The sequence below is a fragment of the Thamnophis elegans genome, chromosome 3, assembly GCF_009769535.1.
Source record: "Thamnophis elegans isolate rThaEle1 chromosome 3, rThaEle1.pri, whole genome shotgun sequence".
NCBI lineage: Eukaryota > Metazoa > Chordata > Lepidosauria > Squamata > Colubridae > Thamnophis > Thamnophis elegans.
This window is the reverse complement of record NC_045543.1, coordinates 33,954,123-33,969,089: the sequence shown is the minus strand read 5'-3', so window position 1 is coordinate 33,969,089 and position 14,967 is coordinate 33,954,123. Positions and strand designations below refer to the sequence as shown.

Genomic DNA, 14,967 nt, shown 5'->3' with positions numbered 1-14,967 from the left:
CTACCAGGCGAAAAGGGCCTTGTTGTCTTCTTTGGAAAGTTCACACAAACAGTTCAAGAGCAGTAAGGTATCGCCAAGGAATTTAGCTGGGACAATGTCTATCACCATCTTTCTGAGATCATTAGGATTGTCATTGATGGGGTTAGAGCTGAGGTCAGGCCTTTGCTTCAGGATGCCATAGGTGTTGATAAGAAATTCACTAAACACTGGGTGGACATCAGTATGGTAGCCCATTTTCTTCAAGCGGGTAATCAGGTTACGATAACGCTGGGTTATAGTTCGATATTTTTTCTCGTCTAGAGAACCATCTAAAGATCTCGTGGAGACCTAAGAATTGTCAGATATATATCTATGGTTAATATTTTATGGAAGTGTAAATCAGCCTCAATTTTATATAACATTAATAGGAGCAGAAAAGAAAAAAATGACAATTGTACAGGCTTTTTTAAATTTGTGAATTGGCTCTTATAGTACTATTACTGTAATATTTTCTGTTTAAGTTGGCTAATCTCCTGATACAACTCTGAAGCTTTGCAATTCTCTTCTTTGACACCTTAAGAGGCTACCTTCTTTTGCTCAATAATGCCAGGTGGCACAAAAGCTGGACCTCTAAATTTTATTTAGGTCTACAATCTTGACAAAAATATCCATTTATCTCTAAGTGTTGGGATAGAATTACTTACTTGCTTTATTTTTTCAGGGATATTGGATACTGTGAATCCATAGAGCCGTGTGATTCCAGGGAACACATGTGCAAGAATACGCCTGTCTAACTGGAAAGCAATCTCTCCAACAATGCGCCCATTTTTCTTGTTGTTTTGAGCAATTTCTAAATCTAGAGGAAAAAGATAGACATGATCTTAGCTAGGAGAAGCCAAAAACACTTCTATGAAATAGCCTCTCTGTAATGAACTTTTCCCTTATTAGATTAAAAAAATACTCCACATTAATACTGAAGGAGAATGAGAGTGGAAATTACTTAAACCATAAATCCTGAGCACATAATAGTCTTACTACAATGCAATGCAATGCAATGCAATGCAATGCAATGCAATGCAATGCAATGCAATAGAGAGTTGGAAGGGACCTTGGAGATCTTCTAGTCCAACCCCCTGTCTAGGTAGGAAATCTATACCATTTCAGACAAATGGCTATCCAACATCTTCTTAAAGACTTCCAGTGTTGGTACATTCACAACTTCTGGAGGCAAGCTGTTCCACTGATTAATTGTTCTAACTTTCAGGAAATTTCTCCTCCATTCTAAGTTACTTCTCTCCTTGATTAGTTTCCACCCATTGCTTCTTGTTCTATCCTCAGGTGCCTTGGAGAATAGTTTGACTCCCTCTTCTTTGTGGCAATCACTGAGATATTGAAACACTGCTATCATGTCTCCCCTAGTCCTTCTTTCTATTAAACTAGATATCCCCAGTTCCTGCAACCGTTCTTCATATGTTTTAGTCTCCAGTCCCCTAATCATCTTTGTTGCTCTTCTCTGCACTCTTTCTAGAGTCTCCACATCTTTTCTACATCGTGGTGACCAAAACTGAATGCAGTATTCCAAGTATGGCCTTACCAAGGCACTATAAAGTGGTATTAACACTTCACATGATCTTGATTCTATCCCTCTGTTTATGCAGCCTAGAACTGTGTTGGCTTTTTTGGCAGGTACTGCACACTGCTGGCTCATATTTAAATGATTATCCACTAGGACTCCAAGATCCCTCTCACAGTTACTACTATTGAGGAAGGTACCACCTATACTGTACCTGTGCATTTTGTTTTTGTTGCCTAAATGTAGAACCTTACTCTTTTCACCATTGAATTTCATTTTATTAGATAGTGCCCAATGTTCAAGTTTGTCAAGATCCTTCTGTATCTTTAGCCTATCTTCTGGAGTGTTGGCTATTCCTGCCAGCTTGGTGTCATTTGCACATTTGATGAGTTCCCCATTTATTCCCTCATCCAAATCATTGATGAAGATGTTGAAGAGTACTGGGCCCAAAACAGAGCCTTGGGGTACTCCACTGCATACTTCCTCCATGAAGATGCAGTTCCATTGAGGACTACATGTTGAGTGTGGTTGGTCAGCCAGTTACAAATCCATCTGGTGGTGATGCTGTCTAACCCACATTATTCTACTTTATCTAGTAGTAGGTTATGGTCTACCTTATCAAATGCCTTACTGAAGTCTAAGTAAACTATATCGACGGCATTCCTCTGGTCCTCTAATTTTGTTACATTATCAAAGAATGAAATAAGATTAGTCTGGCATGATCTGTTTTTGACAAACCCATGTTGGCTTTTGGCTATTACTTTGTTTGCTTCTAGGTGTTTGCTAATTCGTTGCTTGATTATCTTTTCCAGGATCTTTCCTGGTATTGAGGTCAGGCTGATAGACCTGTAGTTTCCTGGATCTATTTTTTTTCCTTTTTTGAAGATGGGAACCACATCAGCTCTTTTCCAGTCCTCTGGTAGTTCCCCGGTGTTCCAGGATCTCTGAAAGATATAGTTCAGTGATTCTGAGATCTCATCTGCCAGTTCCTTCAGAACCCTGGGGTGTAATCCATCCAGTTCTGGTGATTTGAACTTGTCTAGGGTAGACAGGTGCTCACTTGTCAAGAGCCAAGGTGGCGCAGTGGTTAAATGCAGCACTGCAGGCTACTGCTAGATCAGCAGGTCAGCGGTTCAAATCTCACTGGCTCAGGGTTGACTCAGCCTTCCATCCTTCCGAGGTGGGTAAAATGAGGACCCAGATTGTTGGGGGCAATATGCTGACTCTCTGTAAACCGCTTAGAGAGGCCTGAAAGGCCTATGAAGCGGTATATAAGTCTACTGCTATTGCTATTGCTCACTTACCATTTTCTTCCCTATTTCAACTTGTGTTTCTAATCTGATTTTTGTGGTGCTGTTTTTGATAGGTTGGACTGTTTTATCCCTTTGTGTAAAGACAGATGCAAAACATGAGTTAAATAGTTCTGCTTTCTCCCTGTTGCTTGTCACCTTCTTGCCACTTTCTCCCAGCAATGGACCAATTGTTTCCTTAACTTTTTTCTTGTTTTTAACATGTTGGATCCCAATGGCATCAGAATTCATTTATATTTGTTTATATAGCAGAATAAATATCAAATTTCTATTAAATAAAAACTGTGGTGATAATTTCTGGTCTGTTATCTGCTTGAAAAACTAGTTTATATTTAACTTCACTGAAATGTAATACTTATTTATTCATTTATTTGATTTATCTTGTCTTTATTTTTTATAAACTCAAGGTAGCATATGTGACTAATGATCCCGCCACCTATTTTCTTCACAATGACAACCTTGTGAGGTGAGTTAGCTGAGAGAAATTGACTAGCACAAAGTCACCCAACTACCCTTCATGCCTAAAGCAGGACTAGAACGTACGATCTACAGTTTCTATACCAGCAGCTTAACCACTACACAAATTTGGCTCTCATTAATAATATGTTATTAATGTACAAGAAAGCAACTCTTAAATCATATTTAAGAAGTAAGGAGATCAGATACATTTTTAGCATTCATTTCAACATAAGAAAGAATATATATTGTTTATAATAAATTATGTGATATATGAATAAATATATAAATACATTTATTATATTAACATATAAAGAACAGTTGCTGGAATTTGGTATTTCTAGTTTAATGAAAAGAAGGACTAGGGGAGACATGATAGCAGTATCTCAGGGGTTGCCACAAAGAAGAGGGAGACAAGCTATTCTCCAAAGCAGCTGAGGGCAGGACAAGAAACAATGGATGGAAACTAATCAAGGAGAGAAGCAACCTAGAACTAAGAAGAAATTTCCTGACAGTTAGAACAATTAATCAGTGGAACAACTTCCCTCCAGAAGTTGTTAATGCTCCAACACAGGAAGTTTTTAAGAAGAGATTGGACAACCATTTGTCTGAAATGATAGGGTTTCCTACTTGAGCAGGAGGTTGGACTAGAAGTCCTCCAAGGTCCCTTCCAACTCTGTTATTCTAATTAATTATGAATAAATATATATTTATTCAGTTTTTTTGCAAAATGCAAAAAAGCCATATTTTATCAAAATACTTAATAATTCTGTCAATCAGCTTATCATAAGCTTCCATGATATCCAAAGAAATAACAATGGTCAGATCTTGCTTGTTTGGGTATAAAATATAACTGATAGCAGAAAGAAAGCCACTACTTTTCCATCATAGCATTTCCCCAGAAGGGCAAACTCCTGATATGACCCAAATAAAAGTCAGACTATAAGGAGTTTATAAAAAATTCAGCATTTCTTAAAGGGTTTCCTGCCTAGGCAGGAGGTTGGACTAGAAGACCTCCAAGGTCTCTTCCAACTCTGCTATTGTATTGTATTGTATTAAGATGCAGGGGAAAAGTGGTATGTGTGCCATCAGTTTACATTTACTAAACTATTTATTTGACTTTTAATTGTAAATGCTAGAATGGGAAGAGAGGAGAGAAAGAAATTAACAATGGAATATTTTAGGGACCATTCCTGCATAAAAAGACCAGGGAAAAAAGCATTGCACAACAGCTCTACAGAGTATTCTAGTATTGTTACTAGTCATCCTTTTTTTACATTTTGTTTGTGTTTTAGGGAAATGAAATGTCCTTGGGGGCTCTGTAATAATAATGCAATATATTAAAAGTACCTAAGAGGGATCATTTTTATACTGTACTAAGGACAATATGAATTAAAGTGCATGAGTAAGAAAAGCTGCATGACTTCCTATTTATTTCTGGAAGCAGCATTTTATGTATACCTAAATTATACATAATACATTTTAAAAAGCAACCAAAATAATTATATATCTGACATGGACGGTTGGTGAATGGATGTGAGTTTTTACTGGTGCCTCAGTGTAGTTTATCATTTTAAATGGTTGTTTTTTCTGTATTGTGTTCTTATTGTTTTCACCATCCAGAGTTTATTTTGGGTAGCTCGGTAGTTTTACTATATAGATTTATTTAATTAATAAATATTTATAATGAGTAATACAAATATTAGCATATTTAAATTCTCAAATTTCTTATTCTGTTATGCAAACACACAAACATACCACACACAGAGGTGTGAAAACTCTAAAAATGTTTTGGCGGGGGGATTGAGGGTTTCGCTTCACAACATCTGCAACATGAAACAACCACAAAGTCTCAGTATTACCATTCAGGTAGAACGTATGGAACTTCCTTGACTTGTCTGTAGCAGGTGAATCAGAGAACCAGACTCTCTTCTTCCGAGGCATCTCTTGCGATTCAGGCTGGTTTTTGTCTATGCTGGTGTCCAGAGCATTACCTCCTAAGCTATAGGGCTGTTTCTCAGGACTCCTTCCTTTTGGGATGTTTACATCGTTAGAAAATGTGATCTGTGTTTGGGCATCCTCTTTGAGTGTCCTTGAAGAAGGTGATTCTTCTGCCCACAATGTTGAGGAATTGAGCTTCTCTTTTGGATTCAGGAGTCCTGTTTTGTAATGAGCTGCAGTTAAGCAGATTTAGTACCAGGTTACACAAAGAGTAATAAAACAGCAAATGTATTATAGAAATTCCTTTTACTGGGCACATCAGCCCCAAATAAATATTTTCCTCTCACTGTTCTCCATATCTTCTGTGAATAGCTAGGCCATAAATAATCTGGGCTTTGATAAAGGCTGTGTCCTCTGCTCTCCCCTTTAAATTACAGTGCAATGAGAGGGGGGGGCTCACCTTGTTGAAATTGTTGTTAGTGCAGTGTGCAGTTCATGTAGCACAAGGTTCCACCACAAATGCGCATATGACAAAAGCGCGTGTAACTAAAGCGCGGTGACAAAACCGCACTGTCAAAACCGCGGAGACAAATGAGCGCTGAAGCGCGTCGACAACAGCGCGCTGACAGAAGCGCGCCGTAACATAACCCTAAAAATAACCCTAAACCTAACCTTAAACCTAACCCTAAACCTCACCCTAAACCTAACCCTAAACCTAACCCTAAACCTAACCCTAAACCTAACCCTAAACCTAACCCTAAACCTTACCTTAACTTAAATTGCGCTGTTGTCGGCGCGCTGTTGTCGGCGCGCTATTGTCGGCGCGCTTTTGACATCACGGTTTAAGCGCCGCGGTTTTGTCGGCATGCTTTTGACGTTCGCGGTTATGTCGTGCCACGGTAGCACAAAGCTCATATTTCTCTATTAGAGACTTCCCAGTCTAATGGAAGTGATATCATGGAGAAAAACCTCATGAAGAAAATCTATCTTTGTAGTTGCTAGGAGTTGAAAATGACTTGATGATACATAATCAATCATCTAATGGAGAAATTCCATGCTGTGATTTCTTCTTCATCTGATAGATTTCTTTACAAAATCTTAAATCAAATAGATCTCTGTGTTTTTCCATTTAGTAACAGAGAACAAGTTTTTTTTTCAGTTTCATTAGGACTCATTAAAAATATTTTGAGTGTTGACTGTTTAAATCTTGTGAAGTTATGACAAAAGGTTTGAGGGGTAAGGTCTTCCAATTTCTTGTGCAATCTCAACATGACTTTTTTTAAAAAGTTCAAAATATGAATGAATGGATAATTTTCACAATAAAGGGTGCAAAAAATTTCCTAAAACATCGGGACATTGCTTTTGATATTTGTTTACTAAAATTTATTACATTAATAAGCAATTAAATGCCCAATATTACTTAAAATGATGAAGAAGACCTTCAAAAAGCTATTTCCAAATCGAAGGAAAGAATATTCTAGATGTAGCTTTATATAAGCTGTTTAAGCAAGTTTATTTATGGATGAAAGCTTAGATAAGGAACTGAAAATCACAGTTAGTATGTTAAATCTGTTACACAGCTCTATTGTGCAACCATAATTGGAATATATTAACATTTTAGGTGACTTCATCTCTAAAATGGATCATGAAGATCTAAAAAACTGCAACTAAAATAAGGAGTTGTGCAGTTGACACTTAGATTTGTCCACAGATAGAACTTAGTCACTCGTGTAATTACTTTTACACTATATATTTGTTCTAATGGACTGAAAACAGAAAACATTCAGATGCTTCTAGAACAAACTCTATCCCATTAACTCTGCAAACATGTACCTAAAAATATACACATAAAGTGTTGGCATCAAATATAATTTCTCACCAACGTTAAATGGAAATGTTTGAACCTTATCACCACCAGGGAAAGGACCATCTGTAGCCCAAGACTTCCTTAACATTGATATGTCTGTGGGTTCTTCACGCTGTTTTCCAGGCATGGTAGAATATGGTATATTTGAGATGTGTGCAGATTTTCTATCTTCATTTCTAGATTGAACAGTAACAGGATCAGTATGGAACAATTTAATTGGTGACTGGGTGCTAGGATATGACATGTTGGCCTCTTTGGAAAGGATGTGGGGAGAATAATTATAATCTTTTCTGACAAACTGAGCTGAAAAGAAAAACAAACAATAGAAATAGTTACATGGATGTCATGTATGTCATGTACATATCTAGACATGATTTAGCAAAATACTTTTTGACATCATCAGAGCATATGCTATTTCTAGAAAACATTACCAGTGAACATATCTAGTATGATGTCTATTGATAGACCTGTCCTTGGAAAATTGACTCAGATAACAGGTTTATCTGGACTGATTGAAATGCTTCAAAATATGTACCCAGAAAGCATGCAGAAATCATCTAATCCTCACAGTCCAAACATACTTTCTTGAACATCAATAAGTAGTATTGAATTATTTTTCATACTGAATGTGACTTTTGTATCCCAACTGAACATCGTATTAAAGCAAGGACATTACTACAAGCAATTATTATCATCATTTTATCTGGGGCTTTTAACATTTTTGCATAGAATGGGGGGAGTGTGTGTGTGTGTGTGAGTGTGTGTGAGAGAGAGAAGAGAGGGAGGGAGGGAGGGAGGGAGGGAGCGAAGTTGGCCTAAGCCCTTTGAGCAAACCAACCGGAAGAGCAAGGTCTAGGAACATGCATGTTGAGCACATAAATAAGAAGCTACAATTAATAAAAACCAGGATGGGTTTGATAAAGCAAATTTTGCTAATAATTATTACTAGCCTAACAATGCCATTGATGCAGTGTACTTGGTCCATAGCAAAGCTTGTGGCAAGAGTGCCTTATGATATTCCTTAATAAAATAAAATAGCAACAAGTGGGTTGGATCAGATTTCTGCAAGACCTTGATGGACTTCTGTCAGAACTAAGGGCGAAATAAAAAGTTACCAAGTTTGTATATGATACAAAATTGGGAGGGATGGCTAGTATTTTGGAAGAAAGAGAGAACATTCAAATATAACTGAATTGATTTGAACAGTGTGTTGGAATGAGTAATACAGCTAGTCCTTGACTTACGACCACAATTGAGCCCAAAATTTATGTTGATAAGTGAGACGTTTATTAGGTGAATTTTGCTCTATTTTATGAGCTTTCTTCCAATAGCTGGTAAGTAAATCACTGTTGTGTACTTAATAACATGATTGTTAAGTAAAGCAGGCTTTCCCATTGACTTTGCTTGTCAAAAGGTCACAGGAGGCTGCAACTATCATAAATATTAACCATCAAGCATCTAAATTTTAATCATGTGACCATGTGTATGCTGCAATGGTCATAAGTGTGAAAAACGATTATAAGCTACTTTTTTTCAGTGCCATTATAACAGTCACTAAATAAACTGTTCTAAATGGGGACTACCTTATAGAGTTTAACAGAAAGAAATGTAGAACTGGGGAAATAAAGGAAAGGTACCAGTATAGGATTAGGTGAACTGGTTTGAGAGTAAAATGTCTAAAAGGAGATCCAGGTGTTCTTATTGACCAATTCAATTTCTGGACCATACAAGATCTCACTGCAGGAACAGACTGTCCCACAAAGTGGTGAGTTCTACCTCACTGGAGACCTTAAGAGAGAGACTGGATGGCCAACTGCCAGATATGATGTACTGCAGTATATCTTATGATAGAAAGGGGGTTGTACAAGATTATTGTAAGGTACATTTCAACTTTATGAGTATGAAAGAAAATGTTATTGTTCACAGAAAATGCTTCATGTAGTATAGCTAGTACTAAAGCTGTTCTACTACACCTTTTCAATTTTATCAAAATGTTTTATGTGAAAGTATCAGTTGACCTAAAGACAATTGGGTTATATCATGGACCATAGGAATGAAAGGATGCTGAATGAATGTTGATTGAATACCAAAGTGAGAGACCAATAGTAAACAAGTTTAGTGATTATTTTGGCCATTTTGATGAGGTTTGACTCACAAAATATGAAGGAAGAGTAAATGGTTTGAAAGGAAGAGAAAACCAAAAAAGTTGTGGTTGGATGTACAGTAGGTGATAGTCCTCAAAAAGAAGGAGACGAAAAGCCCAAAGAAAGCAATATATAAACCAATCTACAGGTATGAGGGAAGGAAGTTACGCGTTAGAAAAGTATAGTAAGACATGGGAAGTATAAATACAATTTCTTTGTGTAGAATAGATCTTTCTTTTCCTTATTTTGTGTCCTTAATTTCTTTGGATTGCAATGTTTTCTTCAATTTTTGTGCTTTCTATAATGGTGTTTACCCTGAAAATGAATACTATGATAAGGATGCAGGGATGCAAGTAAAAACTCATAGAAATTAAAATTGTGAAACTCCTGAACATGTGTATGTGCATGTATGCACATTCATAAATGAACAAATCAGGATAATTTGTCATCCTCCTATTTAAATCATGTTTAGTCTTTCCTACTTGGCCCAATATACTTCCTATTATACAGATTTGACCAAAGTGTCTTGTTCCAAGAGATGAATTCACAAAGATATTACTAAATTGTATGTATTAACTTGGATAAACAATGAAACATATTTACAATATTTATATAACAACTGCTTTTAACAAGCTAACTGGCATGTTTCTTACCTGTTTTTACTGATGAACCAGTATCAATATATGAAGGAGAAATCTGAGGTGCTATGAACTGGGCCTGACTGTTATTCTCACACTGCTGACTCAACAATGTGCGTAATTCATAATTTTCTCTGAGCAGCTTAATTTGATTTTTGAGATGTGCATTTTCTTCCTGAATTCTTTTTATCCACTCTCTTTCCTCTGTCATCCTCCTCTTCCTCACTGGTGAGGAAGGATTAATTTATTAGGGACAGCCTTGGCTAGACAGGTCACCTCAGAGTTTCAAGAGGTTCAGAGGAAATTATGAAGCTTAGAATGTTTCTACACAATTATGATGTCATGTGTTCTTAAGAGAACACTCAGATATTCTTCTGTAGCATTTTCTTTCAGACTGGCCTTTCTGCTGTGAAACAAGGTATGATTTGTATATAGAATGGAACAGTATGTCTAAGAGGCCTGGTCACATGGCATGTTGAGAATAATGTCTCAAAATAGCACTGACTAAATCTGAAAATGGCTTTTTGAAAAATCTGAAACACTTTTTACTACAGACTTTCTTCACAGAGAACTTTTTATCAGTGATTTTGTTTTTCTTGGGTTTTTTTTTTTTTTTTTTGGTGGTTCAGAAGTATAGGTAAGGTGACCAGATGTCCCGATTTCAGCGGGACAGTCATGATTTATAACAATTTGTCCCGTGTCCCGGGGCGTTTTTAAAAAGTCCCGATTTTCTGGCTTCATGTTGAAAGCCCAGTGGATTTGCTTAAGAAATCCGAACCGGGGCAAGACAAAAGCCACTCTGTCTAATCCTTCTCTCTGTCTCAGTACTTTCATTGAAGATATTAAACGGTTAAAGCAAGAAAATGGAACACCACCCCCCGCCTTTTTTACCTCCTTTTATAAGAAAAAATGACCCAGTACCATAGAGCTCCAGGAAATACTTGGCTAGAGAAGTCGCAAGTGTTCCTTCCTGGATTTCCCAGAGGGGAGGGGCACGGAGGTTGGAGGTTGGCTCATGTGGAAAAAATGGTGGCAAAGTTTCTTTGAAAAATATTTCCCTGACTAATTTCACCATTTTAATTTGCTCAGTTCTTTGTATTAACATCTACATCATTCTAGATTGACTTGGAGTGCCTGCCTGCTGGTAAGTGAGCTGGGTTTTTTTCTTTTATTTTTTTAATGTATTTTAAAATAATATTTTATTTATTGTGCATAGGATTTTTTAAAATAGTTTTATTCTGTGTGGATTCTTTTTTTAAATTGTCTTAGACTATATAAAAAAAGATTCTATCCAAAATAAATTGAAGTGAAACCATTTTTAAAAATTCTATGCACAATACTTTGAAATATATTATGCATGGAATTTTAAAAAATAGTTTTACTTCAATTTATTCTGTGTGGAATAATTTGAAATGTTTTACTTCAATTTATTCTCTGTGGATTCTTTTTTTAAATTGTCTTAGACTATTTAAAAATAGCAATAGCAATAGCAGTTAGATTTATATACCGCTTCATAGGGCTTTCAGCCCTCTCTAAGCGGTTTACAGAGTCAGCATATTGCCCCCACAGTCTGGGTCCTCATTTCACCCATCTCGGAAGGATGGAAGGCTGCGTCAACCTTGAGCCGGTGAGATTTGAACAGCCGAACTGCAGAACTGCATTCAGCTGAAGTAGCCTGCAGTGCTGCATTTAACCATTGTGCCACCTCGGCTCTTCTTCTATCCAAAGATTCTACCCAAAATACAAAATACCAGCTACAGTTATTCACTTAAGAACTGTGGCAAGAAAGGGGGTATAGTGACCAAAGTTACAATGGCATTGAAAAAAGTGACTGATGACCATTTTTCACACTTAGCAACCATTTTCACACTTAGCGATTATTGCAGCATCCTCATGGTCACGCGATCAAAATTTTGATGTTTGGCAACAGATTCGTATTTATGATGGTTTCAGTGTCCTGGGGTCATTTTAATTGCCTTTTGTGACCTTTTGACAAAGTCAAATGGGGAAACCAGATTCACTTATGTTACTAACCTATCAGCTGCAGTTATTCACTTAAGGACTGTGGCAAGAAAGATGGTATAGTGACCAAAGTTACAATGGCATTGAAAAAAGTGACTGATGACTATTTTTCACACTTAGTGACCATTTTCACACTTAGCGACCATTGCAGCATCCTCATGGTCACGTGATCAAAATTTTGATGTTTGGCAACAGTTACAATTTATATTTGTAAATTGTAGTTATATTGAAATAAAAAAAATTACAATACTATTTTTGCCTTGTATGAAAAATTTTGTTGCTCCGTATAAAATTTTTAATCAAGCCCCCCCTCCCCCCCCTCCCGGTCAAAGTTGTCCCTCTTTACCAATCTGAAAATCTGGTCACCTTACGTATAGGGCATGTGATAATGAAAACATGGTACTATCACATGTAGACCCATATTTTACTTTATTGTATTTCATTTTATTTTTATTATTTCTCAATTTATTCAGGGATGCTTCTCATTAATAGGAATAATAAGCCTGAATCTATTTCCATTCATTTCTGATCCCAAATCAGCATATCATCTGCTGTTGAATTTCAACGGCACGTCTTTCAATGACTCCAGGAGCTACAGGAGGCCTGAAAAGAATGAATTGTCCATCTCTGGATACCCAATCCCAGGCAGACTATCCCAAATATTCCTGTGGAATAAGGTTATAAGAGGTACAAAATCACATCAGCCATCAGAAAGAAGTTTCCTATCAGGACGTCTTAAACAATAGATTGCCATCATGGAGGTTGGTTTAGATCAGTGATGGCTATGGAAGGCAGAGGCAGACAGTGAAGACCACGGTGCGGTGAATTTGACGATTTGTGAATACTGTGTGGCCATAGGGGACAACAAGATGGCGGGTGCAATTACAGCCGGAGAGGCGAGCTCTCCGGTGCCTTCTGGAGCCCTCAGTCCAGGGGAGGGACCTTCATGGCCCATAGCTCCGAGCACTAAGAAAAGGTCTTCGTACTGCAAGCACCCTCCTAGGGCTGTGGAGAAAGATGAGCAGCGCAGGGACAAGGCTCTGAACAAACATGTAATAAGGACTGAAATGAAAAGACTTACCAGAGGTAGCAGAATTAGCCCTTTTCCATCCCAGTCCAGGTCTCCCTGCAGGCAATCCCCTCAGGCTGGGCACACACATTGCTCCCCAAGCTCCCACAGGAGCTCTCTTCCCCCCTCCCCTGTCTGCTGGGGATCCAGCTGACTTACAGGGAGATTCTTTTGATTGCCTTGCACCAGGCTCGGTGCATCTCCAGAATAGCACCAGGCTTGCTCCTCAAGCAGGCCAACCTGGACCTGACTTGGATCCCCCCAACCCTCCTCCTCTCTTGCCTGACCTCCCTGAATGTTTTAAGCAGCTGATTTCACAGGCTATAGGTCAGGGGATAGCCTCGGGGCTGCAGCATAGAGAGCCACCAAATTTGCAGCGTGAATCCCGTGAGACCCAATGATGTCATCTAGACCAACCCAGAATTGAAGCAAGCCAGGATTGGAGACCTTCATTTCCATCAATTGCTAGTGAGGGTTCCCTTTTAGCGGAAGAGGGTCAGAGGGATGTTGACCTCTCGGATGATGAGGAAATTCTAGCTCCTGATCCTCCTGCATTCACTGGCCTTTTTTCTCCTGCTTTATTTAAATCCCTCCTTCGCAAAGCAAGAGCCACCACCAAGCTGTGGGGTGCTGCTGTTCCTAACACACAGCAGGAGTTGGACAGAGGTCTTTTCTCAAAACCACAGATAGAGAAGAAGGAAATTCTGGCCTCACAATTTTTTCTGGATGTAGTAAAAAATCAGTGGGCATGCCCTGGTGCTTTCCCAAATCCTGGAGGTCATTATCACAGGTTTTACAATCTGGAATCAGGGTTTTCCCAGGCATTACAAATGTCTATCATTGATTCCCCAGTGGCTGCACTGGCTACTTCCACCTCCCTGGTCATAGAGGACATTGCAGATAACTTGAAGGCTGAGGACAAGAAGGCTGAATTAACATTACGCAAAACATTCCAAGCAGCAGCTTGTGCCATTAAATGGCCATCTCAGCCTCATTTTTCAATTGGACCACCGACCACCTTTGGTTACGCCAAATGCAGGAGTGCATTCCCTCAAATGATGTCAGACTACAGCAAGATGTAAGCAAACTAATCACCGCCACTCAATTTTCTGCTGATGTATGCTTCCAGGGCGCTTTCTTCTTCGGTCACCTCTAGAAAACTGCTGTGGCTTCGTGGCTGGCAAACTGATGCCAAATCTAAGTGGAGATTAGCTTTCTCATAATTCTCAGGTGGGTCCTTGTTTGGCGCTTCTCTGGATCCCATCTTGGTGGAGGACAAAAACAAGCACAAAGTTTTTCTCATGGTGACCAGACATTCGGATCAATGACCTGCCTCTTATTTTCGAAGGTTTTCTTTTGTCCTTCTGAGCAGGAATCACAATAGCACAGGCATTTCCCCCCCAGGTCAGACAGACAGACGGATAGGCAGTACCATAGGGATAGATCTAGATATCAACCCCAGAGTAAGCAGCTCTTTCATGGTGGAGGCGGCCGACCTTTCCACTGGGGTAAGTGATTGGGGACAGGATCACCCGATTGGTGGCTGCCTTGCCTTATTTGCGGACTATTGGGAGTCCATCTTGTCCGATACATAAGTCCTCAACATGGTCAAATTTGGACTAAGATTAGAGTTCCTCTCCCACCTCAAAAGCTGATTCAGGACTTTCTCTCCATCTTGGAACAGGGTCAAGTGACAGATTATGAAGAAGGCTATCTAGCATCTTCTGGATATCCAAGCAATTGAGCTTGTTCCTCTGGATCAGAAAGGATCTGGGTTTTGTTCTAATCTTTTCATTGTTCCTAAACGTTTGGAGGGTTGGAGAGTGATTTTTGATCTAAATCTCTTAAATTCTCACCTAGTATACAGGCAATTCAAGATGTTCTCCCTGAAGTCTATCCTTGAAGGGATCAGGGACGGCAATCACCTAGCTTCTATTGATCGCAGAGATAGCATAGTGAAGTTGGTCA

The 14,967-nt window shown here is 38.5% G+C and overlaps 1 protein-coding gene across 1 annotated transcript; it reads right to left on the bottom strand.

Annotated features, from left to right (window-relative positions):
• On the bottom strand, positions 1-10,119 carry SPATC1L (spermatogenesis and centriole associated 1 like). The gene is made up of 5 exons (XM_032212853.1): positions 9,924-10,119; positions 7,139-7,429; positions 5,181-5,492; positions 684-835; positions 1-327 (listed from the first exon to the last, which is right to left on the bottom strand). The coding sequence occupies exons 1-5, from the start codon at positions 10,117-10,119 to the stop codon at positions 1-3; spliced, it is 1,278 nt and encodes a 425-aa protein (XP_032068744.1).
• Between the last annotated feature and the right edge of the window lie 4,848 nt (positions 10,120-14,967).

Excerpts from the sequence above, each read along its gene's own strand:
- SPATC1L (XM_032212853.1), bottom strand. The coding sequence starts at position 10,119 with ATGACAGAGGAAAGAGAGTGGATAAAAAGAATTCAGGAAGAAAATGCA. Across the intron at positions 7,430-9,923 it reads TGGTTCATCAGTAAAAACAG|CTCAGTTTGTCAGAAAAGAT; the intron begins GTAAGAAACATG and ends TTTTCTTTTCAG. Across the intron at positions 328-683 it reads TCCCTGAAAAAATAAAGCAA|GTCTCCACGAGATCTTTAGA; the intron begins GTAAGTAATTCT and ends GACAATTCTTAG.